At 38.3% G+C, this 18634-nt stretch overlaps 1 protein-coding gene across 5 annotated transcripts in view; it reads right to left on the bottom strand.

The window, feature by feature from the left end:
* Positions 1-18634, bottom strand: part of PPP3CC (protein phosphatase 3 catalytic subunit gamma) — a 79343-nt gene that overhangs the window by 35566 nt on the left and 25143 nt on the right. For all 5 annotated transcript variants that reach the window (XM_065947603.1, XM_065947599.1, XM_065947601.1 and 2 more), the window contains exons 2-4: positions 10505-10702; positions 10041-10165; positions 3551-3662 (exon numbers count right to left, since the gene is read on the bottom strand). In XM_065947603.1, the coding sequence (XP_065803675.1) occupies positions 3551-3662; positions 10041-10165; positions 10505-10702 (435 nt within the window). The remainder of the gene's footprint in view (positions 1-3550; positions 3663-10040; positions 10166-10504; positions 10703-18634) is intronic.

The following is an 18634-nucleotide window of genomic DNA, read 5'->3' as shown; positions in this document are numbered from 1 at the left end:
CATACTCCTCCCAGTCTTTATTTTTTAAGTTAAATATTTAGTAGGAGAATCTAAAGAGCCAAATATATAGTTACCGAAGGTTAAACGAGCTGACTTGAGTGTTTTATTTTCATAATAAATTGTAAGGAACATCCCATAATGAAGCAAATGTGCACCTCGGTCACAGGATCACACTGATAACAAGTTCTAACCAGTATCAGTTATAGAACATGAACAAAACAAAATTCTCACCAATATTCTTTCAAAGTAATTTTGAGAGTCAACACTATTTGCAAAAAACCATGAATTGCTCTAAACAGTGGTTATATATATTTAATTTTTATTTGCTTTCATTTTTTTTTTTTTAAAAAGGTAATAGGTTAAAAAAAAAAGTTTCAAAATTAGTGTCTCTTGCCCCTCCTTTAGGCAACTAGTTTTCTGGGTGTCTTTGTAAGATATTTGATGCACATACATGCAAATATGTGTGTTTCCCTTTCACAACAGCCTTTTGTTTTTTACATAAATGTAGCATATCTACTTCGGAGAAGGAAATGGCACCCCACTCCAGTACTCTTGCCTGGAAAACCCCATGGACAGAGGAGCCTGGTGGGCTGCAGTCCATGGGGTCACTGAGAGTCGGACACGGCTGAGCGACTTCCCTTTCACTTTTCACTTTCATGCACTGGAGAAGGAAATGGCAACCCACTCCAGTGTTCTTGCCTGGAGAATCCCAGGGACGGCAGAGCCTGGTAGGCTGCCGTCTATGGGGTCACACACAGTTGGACACGACTGAAGCGACTTAGCAGCAGCAGCATATCTACACTGTTTTCACTTGCTTTTTTGACCTTTTTTTTCTGGTTGTAATGTGCAGCATGTTGTATCTTAGTTCTCTGACCAGGGATGGAACTCAGCCTCTTGGCAGTGAAAGCATGGAGTCCTAACCACTGGACCATCAGGGAATTCCTGCTTTTTGGACTCAAAAACATATTCTGGAGATCACACCACATCATTATATGAAGAGCTTTGTAATTTTTAAATACCTACATAATATTTCACTTTATGGATATAAAACAATCTAAGGACACCAATCTCTTGCTACTGTAAATAATGCTTATATAAGTAATGAACAATGGCAAACATTATTTGTTTATTAAAAACAATCACCTTGTCATAACAATACTATTTTCATTAGCAAAATTATAGGAGTTTCTGGAACGTCCTGAAATTTTAGTAATGTTTAACTACACATCAAAAAAGGGCCCCTGGAAAAAAGAAATTAATTTACTTTAGAAATTTGAACCCAGAGCTATGAGATGGAATCATAAAACCACTAGGTTACTTGCTTTCTAAATATTATAGCAATAAAGAAATGTTTTTGCAAAGATAAATAATATGTCAAAAATTAACTGTTATACTTTGCTAATCAAATTATCTCTGAAAAACTTATCTCTGGATTTGAAAGAAACTTAAAAAATATCTGCAATATAAAGTACTTTAAAACCTGAAATAATAAAAGCCTCCACCTGCCCCTTTTGGAAATATTAACAAGACTGCAGCTGCAAAATTTGGAACTAAGCATCACTTGGCAGTAATTATAAGTGCTGATTCTAAATGCCACGGTGTCTCTATAAGAAAGATCAGCTTTTCAGTAAAAACACTTGTGCAAAGCAGCACACATGCCCTTTCCTTATATAGGAAAAAAATTTGAAATTGTGCTTGAATTTGTGTGTTTATTCCAAGATTTATTTACATTTCAGATGCAGGGTTAGAATCAGGAGTACGTTGGTAGATGAGAGGGAAAAACGTGGTTTAACTAAAAAATTAAAGCATGTGAAAAGTAAATAAAAACCTGAGATAAGAAATTCTGTGCAAAGCGACACACTCAAAATGCTTCCCCAAACTATTGTTGTATCTTCTAAAAATAGCCTGAACCAAGTATACTCATCAAAAAAAGCTCTAAACAAAATGGAGGAAAAACTAAATTTACCTAAAAAACCCTGGATCTTAATTCAAAGGCATCCATACACCTCTTTCTTCGTTTCTTGTGTATTGCTAAATATTGGGCATTCCAGGGCCTTTGAGAATTGCTTAATATGAACTGTTTAATTTTCCCAGGTAAAGACATAGAGACATAATGAGAACCACTCCAACATTTGGCTTAGAAAAATAAGGCAAAATGCTTCCAATTTTTAAATCACTTAATGAAGTGGTTCTCAAATGACAAATAGTAGATATGTGCCAAGCCTCTGTAACAGGTGTTCTTAACTAGCAGTGTGCTACAGAATCACCTGAGATGCTTTAAAAAGTTAAGGATTTCAGCCCCAGTTGGATAATTTGGAAGTTACCAGTTTAAAATCTTATTAACTCCCCACAGGTAATCACTATGACCAATTATTTCTGTACCTTACATATTTGTAATTTACAAAGGCGATCACACTATACATCTTCTGCAAATGGCTTTGGTCACCTAACAACATATTTGAATATCAGGACATACATATCCACCTTGATCTTACAACAGTTGCCTAGCATTCCATTTTTAAGAAGTATTATCTCTTATTTAAGCAGCTCCTTACTGACATTTGCTTCCCTGGTGGCCCAGGTGGTGAAGAATCTGCCTGCAATGTGGGAGACCCAGGTTCGATCCCTGGGTAGAGAAGAATCCCCTGGAAAAGGGAATGGCTACCCACTCCAGTATCCTTGCCTGGAGAATTCCATGGACAGAGGAGCCTGGCAGGTTACAGTCCATGGGGTTGCAAAGAGTTAGACATGACTGAAGTGACTTAGCACACACATACAGGAGCATGTATGAAAGTTATATGGAAACATCACACCACTTTACATAAGGAACTTGATAATCTGCAGATTTTGCTATCTGTGGGAGTCCTGGAGCAAATCCTCAGGGACATCAAGGGATGGCTGTGTGTGTGTGTACATATGTATAGATTTGAACTATTTCAGGATAGGTTTTTATGTAGACAGAATAGAAATCTGTATCTCAAATAGTGAGCTGCTGCTGCCGCTGCTAAGTCACTTCAGTCGTGTCTGACTCTGTGCGACCCCACAGACGGCAGCCCACCAGGCTCCCCCATCCCTGGGATTCTCCAGGAAAGAACACTGGAGTGGGTTGCCATTTCCTTCTGCAATGCATGAAAGTGAGAAGTGAAAGTGAAGATGCCCAGTCATGTCCAACTCTTAGCGACCCCATGGACCGCAGCCCACCAGGCTCCTCTGTTCATGGGATTGTCCAGGCAAGAGTACTGGAGTGGGTTGCCATTGCCTTCTCCGAAATAGTGAGCTAATAGTTATTAATTTTAAGTGATGTAATTGTGTGGACAATATATATCTTTGGACTTTTTAATGTTTTCCAAATATTCCCATGGGGGAAACTCAAAAGTTATTTTGCTTAAATAGTGGAACCTAGGTTCTCACTAGAAAATGAAACAAAACAAGAACAAAACAGAACAGGCAGCATTTGAGGTTCATTAGTTTCTTTTTTGTGTGTTTAATTTGCTTTGAGATGAGCTAAAGCATAACTTCTAAAAAGTTCTGAAGAACTGATTATACTTACATTCCTGTTTGAAGGTAAAATATTCTGTAAGATGCCTGCATTCATGATTTCCTCGAAGCAGAAACAATGTTTTGGGATGATTGATCTTTAAACTCCATAAATACAGCACACACTACAAGCCAAACATAAGGATAAAATTTTTATTTTTGATTACAATAACATATAAAGACAATTTATACAAGTTCAAATGACTTGCTGTAATGGCATATCTCATTGCTATTCCCAAGACAAAATGTGAGGAATCCGTCTTTTGAGTGTGACCTGCTGCTGTCACTCTGGAATTCTTTTTTTTTGTTTGTTTTTGTTTTGGCCTCACTGTGTGGCATGAAGGATCTCCGTTCCAGGCCAGGGATTGAGCCCAGCCCCCTGAAGTAGAAGCGCAGAGTGCCAACCATTGGACCGCCAAGGAATTCCCTGCCTTAAAAGTTTGAAAGAACATAGGAGAGTAGCCTTCACAGAAACCTCTTCTTACTTTCTGCTCCCATATTCTATCCAAATATCCAGATCTCTATGATAAAGCCACCCACACACATACCTTAGTCCTAAAACTTGTATTTTATTTAGTGGAGAAACACTAGAGACATTTCCACTAAAATCAGGAACAAGGAAAGATACATACTATCACCACCACTATTCAACACTGTACTAGAGATATTAGTCAACTGAATTCAACAAAAGAAGTCAATGAGAGGCTTAAGAATGAGTAAAAATAAAACTGTTCCTATTTGAAGATAATATAATTTCCTACCAGAAAAACTCCAATGATACAACTAACTAAAATAATAAAAAAGTTCAGTAACATGAAAGGATATAAAATCAACGTGTGAAACCAGTAGCCTTTATATATACAAACAATATGTAGGACACAATGGTAGACAAAACTCCATTTACAACAGCAGCAAAGAAGATTAAACATAAAGGAATAAACTTAACAGAAGTGTGCAAAACTCACATTAGGAATAACTTGAAAAAACACTCCTGAAAGACACAAAAGGAGACATGAACAAATAGACTTTCCCTGTTTTTGGATAGGATGATTCTGCATTAAAAGAATATAGTTCTTCCAAGTTTATAAACTCATTGCATTTCCAATGGAAATACCATAAGTTATTCTATGGAATTAGATGAGTTGATAATTAAATTGATATGAAAAAATAAACATGCATGAATAGCCAGGAAACAGAAAAACACTGAAAAAGAGTGTAAAGACATACTGTAAAATTTCTAAATTAAAACAGTGGTCCTGACACATATATAGATAAATATACCAGTAGAACAAAATGGTCAGAAATTAACCCACATACTAATCCACATAAATTCAAGCTCCGGGAGTTGGTGATGGACAGGGAAGTCTGGTGTGCTGCAGTCCATGGGGTCGTAAAGAGTCAGACACATCTGAATGACTGAACTGAACTGAACTGAATCCATGCATACATAAAAATTTGAGATATAAGAAAAGTGGCATTCATTTATTTTTTAAAACAGACATGTAACTATATCTGTATATGTTTAACCTATCTATGAAAGATCATACAAGAAGTTCTTAACAGTGATCGTATGGGTACAATGGCTAATACATGAGAAGATGTTTAATTGCACTAGTAATCAAAGAAATATTAATTGAAACAACACTATACCCATCATTTTGGTAAATGTTCGAAAATGAGATAAAAGCAAATTCTGGAAAGAGACGGGAAGAAACATGAATTCTTAAGTGCTGCTGGTAGGCATATAGACTGTTACAGCCATTCTAAAGAGTGATCTGAAACACTCAGTTCATGGATGGGTCACACCCTTTCCCCCAGCCATCCCAGTCTCATTCATTCACCACTTTGTCTTTCGCTGTTGTTGACTCGATCAGTCACTTTTGTGACCCCACTGACTGCAGACCCCCAGGTTTCTTTGTCCACAGGATTCTCCAGGCAAGAATACTGGAGTGGATTGCCATTTCCTGCTTCAGGGGATCTTCCTGACCCAGGGATTAAACCCGTGTCTTCTGCATTAGCAGGCAGATCTTTACCACTGAGCCACTAGAGAAAGCCATAGAGTGACTACCAATAAAACATGGGACCATAAATGGATTTATACAAGGGTGTCCCTCACAACAGTGTTCATTATAGAAAGAAACTGGAGTCAACCAAGTTGTCCACCACTGAGAACAGAGAACTAAAATGTCACAGATGTATACTACGGAATACAACGGAACAGAGAGAAACCCAGACAGACCTTTAAAACATAATGATACGTGAAAACGAAAATCAACAGAAGCTTGTTAGAATACAGAGATTCCCAGGGTCTACCCCAGACCTAAGAAAGTCAGAAATTCTGGGGTGGGGTCTAGCAATTTGTTTTTGAATAACCCCTCCAGGTAATTATGATGCCTGCTAGAGTTCGAGAATGACTTAACAGCACCATATCACTTATGCAAAACTAAAAAATATTTTTTCCTCAAAAACATTATATACTAAAAAGTTAATATAATTAGTGTATATATTCTGAGGTATATACCAAATACCACACAAATGTTTACACTTTGGAGAGGGGGTAAGGAAAATAGAGGTCACAAATTAAAAAAAAAAAAAAAATCAGTAAAGGGACTTTTTAGGAAAAACTAGCAATAAATGTGCCATGACCTGAAGGGCTGAATTCAACCAAGACTGCCTACCTCCTAAAAGGAAAGACATCAAAATTCTGAATCAAGACACTTCTCTGAAGTCCTCTTCCAGCTCACCAGCATCTTCTGCCTACGCTCCTGAATGAGACTCCTAACGAGTCTCCCTGAACCCGTTCTTGGGCTCCTAGAGTCAGTCTCCCACATAACAGCTAGAGGAACTGTCTTAAAACATAAATGGAAGTTATATCACTGCCACGCTTAAAAAACAAAAAACACATCAACAAAAAAAGCTCTAGAGGATTTTCATTGAGTTGAGAATAAAACCCAAACTCTACCATGGTTTGCAAAGCCTGACATCATCTAACCCCTGCCTCTCTCTCTGATGCACCATCCACATTGTCCCCTTACTCATTTTGTCTAGCCACGCTGACCTTGCTTCTGTTCCTGAGCTGTCTTAGGCTAGTTCCTTCCTCAGAGCTCTACACGGCCTCTGCCTGGAAGGTACTCACCCCACCTCCACCTACGCATGGCTCATTCTCTCCGGTCATTCACATGTTCTATTCAAATGTTACCTCTTCAAATAGAACTTCCCTGACCTCCAACTAAATTGAAAGTGAAAGTGTTAGTTGCTCAGTCGTGTCCAACTCTTTGTGACCCCCTGGACTGTAGCCTCCAGGCTCCTCTGTCCATGGGATTCTCCAGGAAAGAATACGGGAGTGGGGAGCCATTCCTTTCTCCAGGAGAACTTCCTGACCCAGGGATCGAACATGGGTCTCCTGCATTGCAGGCGGATTCTTTACCATCAGAGCTACCAGGGAAGCCCCAGATGAGCTACTCCTGTCCCCTTTAGTCCTTTACCCTGACTTGACTTTCATGGACACTAAACAAATATAAAGATGCTGTCTCTCTTACTAGAAAACACAACAAACGACTTGGTTATGCTTGCTTATCTTCACATCCCCAGAATGATAACAATGTCTCCCAACTTAGGAACTATTAACAGGCACAATTCTTTGTTGCAGGATGCTTTGTATGCCTGTGTGCTAAGTTGCTTAGTCAAGTCTGATTCTTTGCGACTCCATGACTGTAGCTCGCCAAGAAGAACTTTATGTGACAAACTATTCATTCATGTCATTGTACATAATTATGAGTATATGTGTAGTATAATTTCGCAGAAAGTGAAATTGTTAGATCAAAATATGTGTATGTTTTAAGAAAGACAATGCAAAAGAAACATTATAAAATGTAAACATATTAAAAAATGTAAACACATAGACACATACAAATATAATTAGATGGCTTTTCCCTTTTTGGGGTTGACTTCTGTTTGCAACATACCAACTTTCACAATATTCCAAGGAAAAATTATATTAAATTCATATATAAATGTAGAAAGCACTTTCTCTTTTCTATACTTACCTTTCCAAGAACATGATATATCTTTTGATTTATTTGGTCTTTATTTCTGCCTCCTGAAATGACCAGCTAACCTTTCTGAAGTAATGAGCTATAAAAAGCACAGTGCACGTCCACTCTACAATGTGATTTGGTTGATATACTTCTCGGCCTCTAATTTCAAGTTTTATTCCCTCATACTATGCATCAGGAGACAATCTTATGATTATTTAGTCCACAACAAAGAAAGGTCATGATCATCAGAAGGTCTCTTCACATACTACTGGGTGAAAGAGGACCCCATGTTCACTTAGACTAATCAACCAGTGACAGGGAATGGATTGCCATGACTGGTTCAAACCAACCAGAAAAATTCATCCCCTTGGGCTGGGATAAGGGCCTTCCCTCCCCAACATTAAAAGTTCTCCCTGAACCCCCAAGCTCATTTATTTGGAAAAAATAAGGATTTTGCTAGTAAGGAATAAGAAGAGAAAAAGGAGAAAATAAGCAGTACCTGCTACAAACTGAATTATCCAAAGAGGAATGGTGAAATAAATTGTGGTATTTATGCCACTGATCACACTTTTAGAGAAATTTTAATGACAGAGAAAAGTGTTCTCAACACAAAGTTGAAGAGGGGGGAAAGATTACAAAAGAGAATACACAAAACAATCTCAACTTTCTTTGAAAATTGTATATACATGTAAAAGGAGAAAAAAGAATGCAAGGAAATATAACAAAATAGTAACAGTAATTATTTCATTTATAAATGTTTTTGTTAGATTTCCCAATTTTTCTACCCCAAAAAATGACTATTTATAACAAAAAATTGTAAACGGGGCTCCATTATCTTATTTTCCTCTGTTTGACAAACATAACATTCATGTTTATCAAGCACATTGATAAAAAAATTATTGTTCAATTACATACTTATATCATGTTGGACTAAGCTGTAGCTTACAGAACCTATAAACTTATTGGTTTATAAGTGACTTCCAACTAACACCAGATATCTCCTACAGTTTAGTTTTAAAACTGATGTGATACAGCGCTGTCACTTTAAAGTTTTGATTAATTTACCTCTTAAACTATTCTAGACAAACACTTTAAGGTAGCCAAACATCAAGTAACAAGATAAAACCAAATACAACCTATGATTTATTAACATGCATTCAACCAACAAATACCACGTGCCTACTACGTGTCGAAACCTAACAGTGAGATTTCCCTGGTAACCCGGCAGTTAAGACTGTGCTCCCGACGCAGGGGGCAGCCTGGAGGTGAGGCACTTAGGATCTGGGACACTGGCAACACAACACTGAGGTTTTCTGACTCATGAATTTAGATTTAGACTGTCTATCTAACTGAAGACTAAGATCCATTTCTCCTGTTTCTTGTGTTTTTGGCAGCTTTAGAACCACAGCTGCTTCTCTGGTTGAGAACCAGGTGACATGGTTGACTTGTATTTAGGCAACATGCTGCATGAACAATAAACCTCATCTCAAGTCTCATCTCAAGCTTATTCTGGGGACATAATAATTCAATTACCTGTACTATTTCAAAAGTTACTTTTCTTTGCCGAGCACGTACAGCTGAATCAATAGACATTAAATAGGAATGTTCTAAGTCCTTCCATCAGCTTTTTAAAAAATACTTATTTATCTGGTTGCGCCAGGTCTTAGTTGCAGCCTGCAAGATTTTCAGTCTCTGTTGCGGTGTGCAGGGTCTCTAGATGTGGTATGTGGGATCTAGTTCCCTGACCAGGGATGTGAACCTGGGCCCCCTGCACGGGGAGCCTAGAATCTTAACCAACGGACCACCAGAAAAGTACCTCTGTTAGGTTTTAAAATAGCTTTATTTTTTATACGTAAAAGCTTATATTAATACTTTGTTTTAAATCTAACCATTTTTCTGTCATCACACAGTTTTCAAAATATGAAAATTGTGAGTTTTCATTAACTTCATTAACTATAATTATTTTTCCTTCAATGAACATGTCCTTACTACGTGCAATAGTATCAGAAATTATTCCTACAATACGTTATGCCTGATTATTTAGCATTGGCAGTTAATCTATGCATTCAGTGTAGCCCAACAGCTTATGGTTTTACAGTTAAGGTGAGCTAATCCAAACCCCATTTAGGGTGAAAAGAAATTTAAGTTATTTATATATAGCCTGTACACTACCTCCAAAGAGGAAAGATTGGTAAACACTTAACTTATTTGTAAAACTGGGTTAATACAGCCTTCGACATGTCAGATTTTTACTGGTAAATAAAAGAAATAGTTTTTTAATATCAATTTCTATCACTTTAATTAATGAAAGTAATGACGTTCATAAATTCTGCCAGTGTTCATTTTAATTTCTTCTACTGAAGAAAGAAAAGAAAATATTTTTTTTCCTTTTTTCTTTTTTTTCGTGAAGAAAATATTTTTAAGAATACAATATGATGGTTCCAATATATCCAGTTTAACATTTACCTCTATACTGAAATAGCCTCTGTCCACGTAGTCACCCAGGAAGAGGTAGCGTGTATTACTAGGCGACCCTCCAACTTCAAACAACTTCATCAGGTCAAAGAACTGCCCATGAATGTCACCACATACTAGGAGGGAAAAAAGACATAGGGTGAGACGAAAAATTACATTTTAGAAGAGAAAGAGCATTACACTATTTAGATCACAATTTAACTTTTAACTTAAATCACTCTAGCTTTTGACTGAACTGCTTGATAACTGCAGGTAATCTATCAATCTGAAACAGTCCTACTGGAAATATTAGACATTTTAAATTATATTTCTTCAATGAAAAACAAACATATCAAACAATCGTAAGACTGCTCACAATTCCTAGAATAATTATTACACATTTTAGTTGATGATGAATTGTAATCATTCCTCACACTAGCTCCAATCTAAGTGCCACCGTGCAGATCCTCTCATACCCGTGATTGGAGCATCTACTTCTATCATGGTCTTCTCTTGTCTCAGAATGGCAGCCCCATCATTGATTATTTTTAAGGCTACTTCCTCTTCCAGTCGCCCTTCCTTCACCAAATGGTTTTTCAAAACATCAATTTTAGGTTTCCCATTCTCAAATACTTCCTTCAAAGTAAGCCGCTGGGTCGGAGGAAAGGGGACAGCTAGAAAGAAAAGAAAAGAAAAAATTGTAAACAGCTGAAGTTATAGAAAACAACCATAAACACATCACTTTTACATAACAAATTAAGTCTAAAACATCACCATGATTTAACATCCACAGCACCAGAACTACATGGGGAAAAAAAATAAAGAGACTTATAGATGATTGATTCTAATTTTTTAGAAGGCCACAAAGTCAAAGTCATTTAAAAGATCTAGGTGTGTATAAATTATGCCTTACATATAAACATGAAACACTTGATTCAGTAAATAAGCTAACAGACAATGAATATATTTCTTCTATGAAAAAGTATTCAAAAAGAAACTATAGTTTAAAAAATGAAGGAAAAGAAACCACAACACTAGTAAAAATGCATTTATTTCCTTCAAAGAATAGACATAATAAAACCATCTCTTGGAAGTTTAACTTCAGTTCCTGTTTAGGGGAATCAAAAATGTATGATTTTATTATTAATATAATATATGATTATATTATTAATAATACATACACAAGTGTATGTATGTATTATGAAAAGATGAAAGTGAAAGTCGCTCAATTGTGTCTGACTCTTTCCGACCCCATGGACTATACAGTCCATGGAATTCTCTAGGCCAGGATACTGGAGTGGGTAGCCTTTCCCATCTCCAGGGGACCTTCCCGGCCCAGGAATTGAACTCAGGTCTCCTGCATTGCAGGCAGATTCTTTTATCAGCCGAGCCACAAGAGAAGCCCTATTAAAAGATAGTCACTTAAAATATTACTGATGATAAGGACACAACCAACAGAATGGAGCTCTTTCAGAAAATAACTTGCTATAGTAACAGAGCACAAACTTGAGAAAAATAGATACGGGAGGCCTAGTTTTGTTTTCTAATCTGGAAATGCTAACAACTAACTTCAGTTTACACTAGATATAAAGATTATATACAACATCACGGTAAGTTAGCAACTTGAACAGAAAAAAATTTTTCACATTTTAGAATTGGCTATCATCTCTTCTTTTACCTATCTTTAAAACAGTCTACTTTAGATTTCCTGTGACCTATAGCCATAAGTCTATAAACCATACATTTGAAAGGAGAGGTTCATGTTATTTCTTTTTAATTTTTGGTCACATGGGATCAAAGTTACCTGACCAGGGATCAAACCCGTGCCCCCTGAACTGGGAGCATGGAGTTCTAACCACTGGACTGCTGGGGAAGTCCCAACAGAGGGGTTCATTTTAATTTGTGCTTACTGGAGAAAAGGGAACCCTCTTACACTGTTGGTGGGAATGCAAACTAGTACAGCCGCTATGGAGAACAGTGTGGAGATTCCTTAAAACACTGGAAATAGAACTGCCATATGACCCAGGAATCCCACTCCTGGGCTTACACACCGAGGAAACCAGATCTGAAAGAGACACGTGCACCGCAATGTTCATCGCAGCACTGTTTATAAGAGCCAGGACATGGAAGCAACCTAGATGCCCATCAGCAGACGAATGGATAAGGAAGCTGTGGTACATATACACCATGGAATATCACTCAGTCGTTAAAAAAATTCATTTGAATCAGTTCTAATGAGATAGATGAAACTGGAGCCCATTATACAGAGTGAAGTAAGCCAGAAAGATAAAGACCAATACAGTATACTAACGCATATATATGGAATTTAGAAAGATGGTAACGATAACCCTGTATGCAAGACAGAAAAAGAGACACAGATGTATAGAACAGATTTTTGGACTCTGTGGGAGAAGGCGAGGGTGGGATGTTTCGAGAGAACAGCATGTATACTATCTATTGGGAAATAGATCACCAGCCCAGGTGGGATGCATGAGACAAGCGCTCAGGCCTGGTGCACTGGGAGGACCCAGAGGAATCGGGTGGAGAGGAGGTGGGAGGGGGGATCGGGATGGGGAATACATGTAACTCTATGGCTGATTCATGTCAATGTATGGCAAAACCCACTGCAATGTTGTGAAGTAGTTAGCCTCCAACTAATAAAAATAAACGAAAAAAAAAAAAAATACAATCTAAGCACTTGGACTCTGAAGTTTAAGCTTCTAACATCTTACCCATGCTTTAAACTATGAAGTATTTAAACTGTAACACTGAGGTTTAGTACTTGTATCCTTTCAAGTCATAAATAAACCATATGCCACCAAACACAGAAGTCTCCCTTCTTCATTTCTGTGGCTGTGTGTCGCCTCTTTATTCTATTTCTAAAGCTATCATCCTCCCAAAACCAAGTCTTAGCACAATTTTTCAATTTTCAAAGAAAAGAAACTCAAGTGTAATTACAGGGGTAGTAAGTAATTCCAGACATTTTATTTGTTCAAAAAATTATGCTAACCAAAGTAGGCATTTTAATTTTTTTCTTTATATATATATATATATATATATATATATATATATATTTTTTTTTTTTTTTAATTGAAGTACAGTTGACTTACAATGTTTCAGGACCAAATTAGGCATTTTTAAATGAAAGAATCAAAATGTCAGTAGTGCCAGCACTCAAGTTATTGCTTTATTGGTTATTTCATATTGTCACTTGGGGCACTGGTTCCTTTATTTTTAACATAGACTCATCATTTTAAAAGCTACGATCCTTATCAACAAGAAAGTAGGGTTAACAGAGGGATCAAAGGGTCTCAAAATGCAAGCATAGAGTTAAAAAAATTTTGACTATGAATTGAAAGGTCATTTACCCAGAAATATGATAACTTAGGGGTTAACAAACTACAGTACATTTTTTGGGGGGGAGGAGAGGAGGTTCTTGTTATTCAAAGATGACTGGCACTAGAAAAGGCCACTTAGGCCTTCGCTGGTGGTACACTGGTTAGGAATCCACCTGCCAATGCAGGTAACGAGGTTCAATCCCCGGTCTGGGAGGATCCCACACGCCACGGAGCAACTAGGCCCATGCGCTACAATTACTAGGGCCACGCTCCAGAGCCCACGAGCTGCAGATACAACTCCTGCATGCTCTGGGGCCTCTGAGCCACAACTCCGGCAGACTGTGCTCCAGAAGACAAGCCCCCACGGCGAGAAGCCCGAGCACCACGACGAGACAGCAGCTCTTGCTCACCACAACTAGAGGAAGCCCACACAAAGCAACGAAGGTCCAGCGCAACCAAAAATAAACAAACAATTAAGCAACTGCTTAAAAAAGAACAGGTCACTTCAAGTGTATCCACATAAAAAATAGTGGAGGGACATCATTCAGCTTTTTATCTTTAAAAATAAGGGACTTCCCTAGTGGTCCAGTGGCTAACATTCTGTGCTCCTAATGCAGGAATCCTGGGTTCAATACCTGGTCAGGGAACTAGATCCCATATGCCGACTAAAGATCATGTATGTCAAAACTTAAGACCCAGCACAGCCAAATAAATAAATGAAAGTAAAAACTGTAGAAGTGATTTTATTTCATAATTAAACTAGCTGCAACAGGATTACAAAGGGAGTTGTTTGTACAAATACAGCCAAGACTTTCAACATAAACCTGAAAGCTGATGAGCCCTCCAGAGTCTTAAATTCAACAGTCTATTTAACATCTACTCAGGTGTATAAGAGGCATGTAAAATTTAACAGGTTATGGAAACAACCTGTGTGTCCATTGATGGATGAATGAAGATGTTATGGTACATATATACACAATGGAGTATTATTCAGCCTCAAAAAATGAGAAAGTCCTATAATTTGCAACAATATGGATGGATTTGAGGGCATCATGCTAAGTGAAATATGTCAGGCAGACAAAGACAAAATCCTGTATGGTATCCCTTACATATGGAATCTAAAAACAAAACAAAACTCCTAGAACAGGAGATCAGACTTAGAGTTACCAAAGGAGAAGGGTAGGAGGAAGGAGAAATGGAGGAAAGGGGTAGCAAGATACAAATTTTCAGTGAAAAGATAAATAAGTACTAGGAATAATGTGCTATAATGATAATAGCTAACACTGCTGTATGATATATAACAAAGTTAAGAGAGTAAATCCTAAGAGTTCTCACTGTTGTTATTGTTGTTCAGCTGCTAAGTCGTGACAGACTCTTTGCGACCCCATGGACTGCAGAGGCAGGTTCCTCTGTCCTTCACTATCTCCCTGAGTTTGCTCAAACTCATGTCCATTGAGTCAGTGATGCCATCCAACTATCTCATCCTCTGTTGCCCCCTTCTCCTCCTGCCCTCAATCTTTCCTAGCATCAGGGTCTTTTCCAATGAGTCAGCGGCTCCTTATGTAAGATTATGTAAGTCAGATAATCAAACTTTCACTCATGTACATGTCTTCCATTTCAGTTCCTCCTCAATCCTAAGAAAAGCATTAATAGGATTTTTTTCACCCCACTGTTAAAACAGAATCATTGTTGACATGATTGATGACCAAATCCAGACCACATTTTGGACACTTTGCAAGGAATATTACAAAACAAAGTATTTGTCTTTGCCTCATCTCTCTCCTCAAAAGTAGAAGCACAGTAAGTAATAAAACAAACTATTTTCATCACCAAGTAAATAGTGATTTTCTGTATTCTTTAATAATTCATACAGCGAGTGCCCAGTCTATTAATGTTTCAGCAGGAAAATACTGCACTGAGCCCTCATATCAGTCTGCACCTTCAGGTGGAACATTTTAACATTCTCGGCAGTCCCAGGTGATGCCAGTCGTAAAGAATCTGCCAATGCAGGAGATTTAACAGACAGTTCGATCCCTCGGTCAGCAAGATCCCCTGGTGTAGGAAATGGCAGCCCATTCCAGTATTCTTGCCTGGAAAATGCCATGGACAGAGGAGCCTGGCGGGCTGCAGTCCATGGGGTCACAGAGAGAGGACGTGACTGCGACTGAGCACAGTCAGCCTGAGAAGTCAGGAGAAGAGGGGTGAGGGGGCACGCGGGGCTCTCCTTCACTCTCTAAGTCTGGAACATTCTTTAAAGTCCGCTTTTCAAAGCACTTTCCTTTTCTGACCTGCTATTCCCCAGAGCGAGGCCAGGGTCGTGGCATCTTGTCTCAAGAAGCAAGAGGGAAGTAGAGCCAATGGAAACACTAATGTCCTTGGTCCATGGATGGGATTAAAATGTAAGGTAGGGTGAACACTCAGCTGTCAGGGACTCTGAGGGAGTGAGTCAATTTAAAAGACAAAGGAATTCTCTCTTTTTCCCATAAAATAGTGATCATACATATATATATATATATATGTATATATGCATATACATATATATGTGTGTGTATATATGTACATATGCATGTAAAAATTTTAAAACAAAAAGCTTATTTATGAATTTAAAATTCGCACAGAATTAACAAAGTCACTTTTAAAGGTTAAGATACAAAGAAACTCCTGGGTGATAAGTAATACACCAAATATCTTTTGTTTAAAATTGTTAAGTGTTCCAGTATTAACTCTGTTTAAAAATAAATTCATATATTATGATCTAAATTGTGACTAAATAATGCATTAGAAAAGGCAGTGAAGAAATATACCCAAGTTTTAGTGCTAGGTAACAAGATTCTAAATTATCTTATTCTTCCAGCTTGCCTATTTTTTTTAACTTTCTCCAATTACCTTGTATCACTTCTACAATCAGAAATAGATCTATAAGAAGCTAGTATATAATTATTTTCTACACTACATGATCATACTGATATTCTTTTTAGTGAACAATAAAAATTGAAAGAATAGGATGAAAGTACGTGTTTGGACTACAAGTGGCTTTTTTACCCCATCTGATTTGCCCTACATTTTCCCAAGTTTTTATTAAAAAAATTTACTAAGAGAAAAATAGGAGATGCCAAAGACAAAAAAGGCAATCCCGTTGGCAATAACTTTCCCTATGCTAGTCAGTTTTATACATAAATAAGACTTCTCAAATCAGCAGAGCTGTACCCCAAACTGACTTATTACCAGTGACATTCAAAAATTCAACATCAAGTTTAAGTTACACCTATAAATGATCAAGAGTTCCTAAGATGACAAAGAGGAAACTCTATGGTTTATGCTTCAAAACACACAAAGGCACTGTGGTGAGTGGGAGACAGACCCCTCAAGATGCCTGGCCCATGGTATACACACATCTTCTCCCAGTTACTCCATCAAACCACAATCTAGGTACTGCTGGTAGGAAAGAAGTCTGCAAGCATTAGTAAGGTCCCATATCAGATGACCTTAAAATAGGGAGACTGTCCAGGTATACCCGACCTAAGCACAGGAGACCTTTGCATCTGGATCTAGAGGTTAGACATAGGGAGATCTGAAGCATGAAAGGGACCGACCTGTAAGTTCTCCGTCGTTAGCTTGGAGACAGAGGCGGCCACGGAGCAAGGAATGAAGGCAGCCTCTAGGAGCAAGGAGAGGCCCCCAGATAAAAATAAAGATTTCATCCGTACCACCACAAGGAACTACCAATAACCTGAACATGCTAATGATCAGATTCTTCCCCGAGCCTCCACATGTAAACTCAGCCTGGTGGGCACTTTGATTTCAGCCTTTGAGCTGTTGAGCAGAGAAGTCTCATAGCCACATAGCTATGAGCTAAAAAAAATCATTGTTTTAAGCCACTGAGTTTGTGATAATTTGTTACACAGCAGTGGAAAACTAATATTGAATTCCTGAAGTCAAAGTTTCTTCCTTAAACTGTTCAACAATCACAAATACACTTTTATACACACAAGAAACTAACACCAGATACCTCTCAGAATCGAAACAGAAGTCCCAACTTTTAACTGTACTATGACTCATAGGACAGATAAAGTGAGCCAGACCAAACCACAACATACATCACAGACTATCTGAGCTCAAACTTTCTCACACCAGATGTTTCAGATCTGTATATTTCAAGATAAGACCTCAGGCAAAGTAATTTAACAGCAACTCTGCATAGACACCAGATCTGATCTAACACTAGAACTTATGAGTTCCAGCAACTTACCAAGTTTACAGATTCTAACTAGCCCTTGCCCAGATTACAAACTTCCAGCCTAAAAATCCAACAGTCTCTCATCTAACAAGAGTATCTGTGAGGAGCCTTCCTAACCGCCTCAGAGAAGGTCCCTGGCCCCTCTGGTTCTCACTTGCTCTGGGTGCCTGTGTTCAGTTGCTTAGCCATATCTGACTCTCTGCGACCCTGTGGACTGCAGCCCACCATGCAATCTTTCAGGCAAGAATACTAGAGTGGGTTGCCATTTGCCTCCTCCAGGAGATCTTCCCAACCCTAACTCTGTTTCTTTATAAACAAATCCTTCAGCTGACCTTGTTTCTGGGTACATCCGTGGCTCTGTAAGAGTGTGCACTTATGAGGCCACTTGATAGCCACCTGCTCACCCACCCTGACTACAGGAGCGGGTTGCCTGAGCTCCAGTACTTTTGTCGAGCACTTCAGGGTCAAGGTGATATATGGGTCCTCTTTCAGTCTTATCAGATTGTACTGTTTGGGAGCAAAATCTGGCTTCTCCCTAGTTAACAGCAATCCCATCACCTGTCTGTTCAGTATCTTGAGTGTCATTCATCTACGAGGAAGTAATAGGCAGAGGACAGACAAGAGTTAAGAAGGGGATCCTCCAGCCAGCCCCAAAGGTTGGTTCAGACAGCCTCAGACAAGTCTGGAAAGTCTCATTAGATGAGTGTCTTTAGATCAACTCTGCACTAGGTCAACTTCTCTAAAACTTCCTAAGGATCTTCCTCAGGCCTTAAAATGCTGAGAAGTGTCTTGTTTAGCTCTGTCTATCTGAGCTGAGGCTCTGACTGGCCCTCAGTTGGTAACAGGTGATCTCTGGTGTCACTCTGCGTTTTCCAGAGACACGTGGTTGCAAAAGTGCCACGTTTGATAACCGCTTCAGATCCCACTGAGCTTTCTCAGTCTGAGCCTTTGTCTCCGCTGGGCCTCTTCTATCTGCTTCCTTTACATTTCAGATTACCAATATACTCAATAAATGCCATAATTTCACCAAG

Source organism: Muntiacus reevesi, chromosome 10, assembly GCF_963930625.1.
Source record: "Muntiacus reevesi chromosome 10, mMunRee1.1, whole genome shotgun sequence".
In the NCBI taxonomy this organism is placed as follows: Eukaryota; Metazoa; Chordata; class Mammalia; order Artiodactyla; family Cervidae; genus Muntiacus; species Muntiacus reevesi.
Note: the sequence above shows the minus strand (reverse complement) of the source record. Positions and strands in the feature narration are given on the sequence as shown.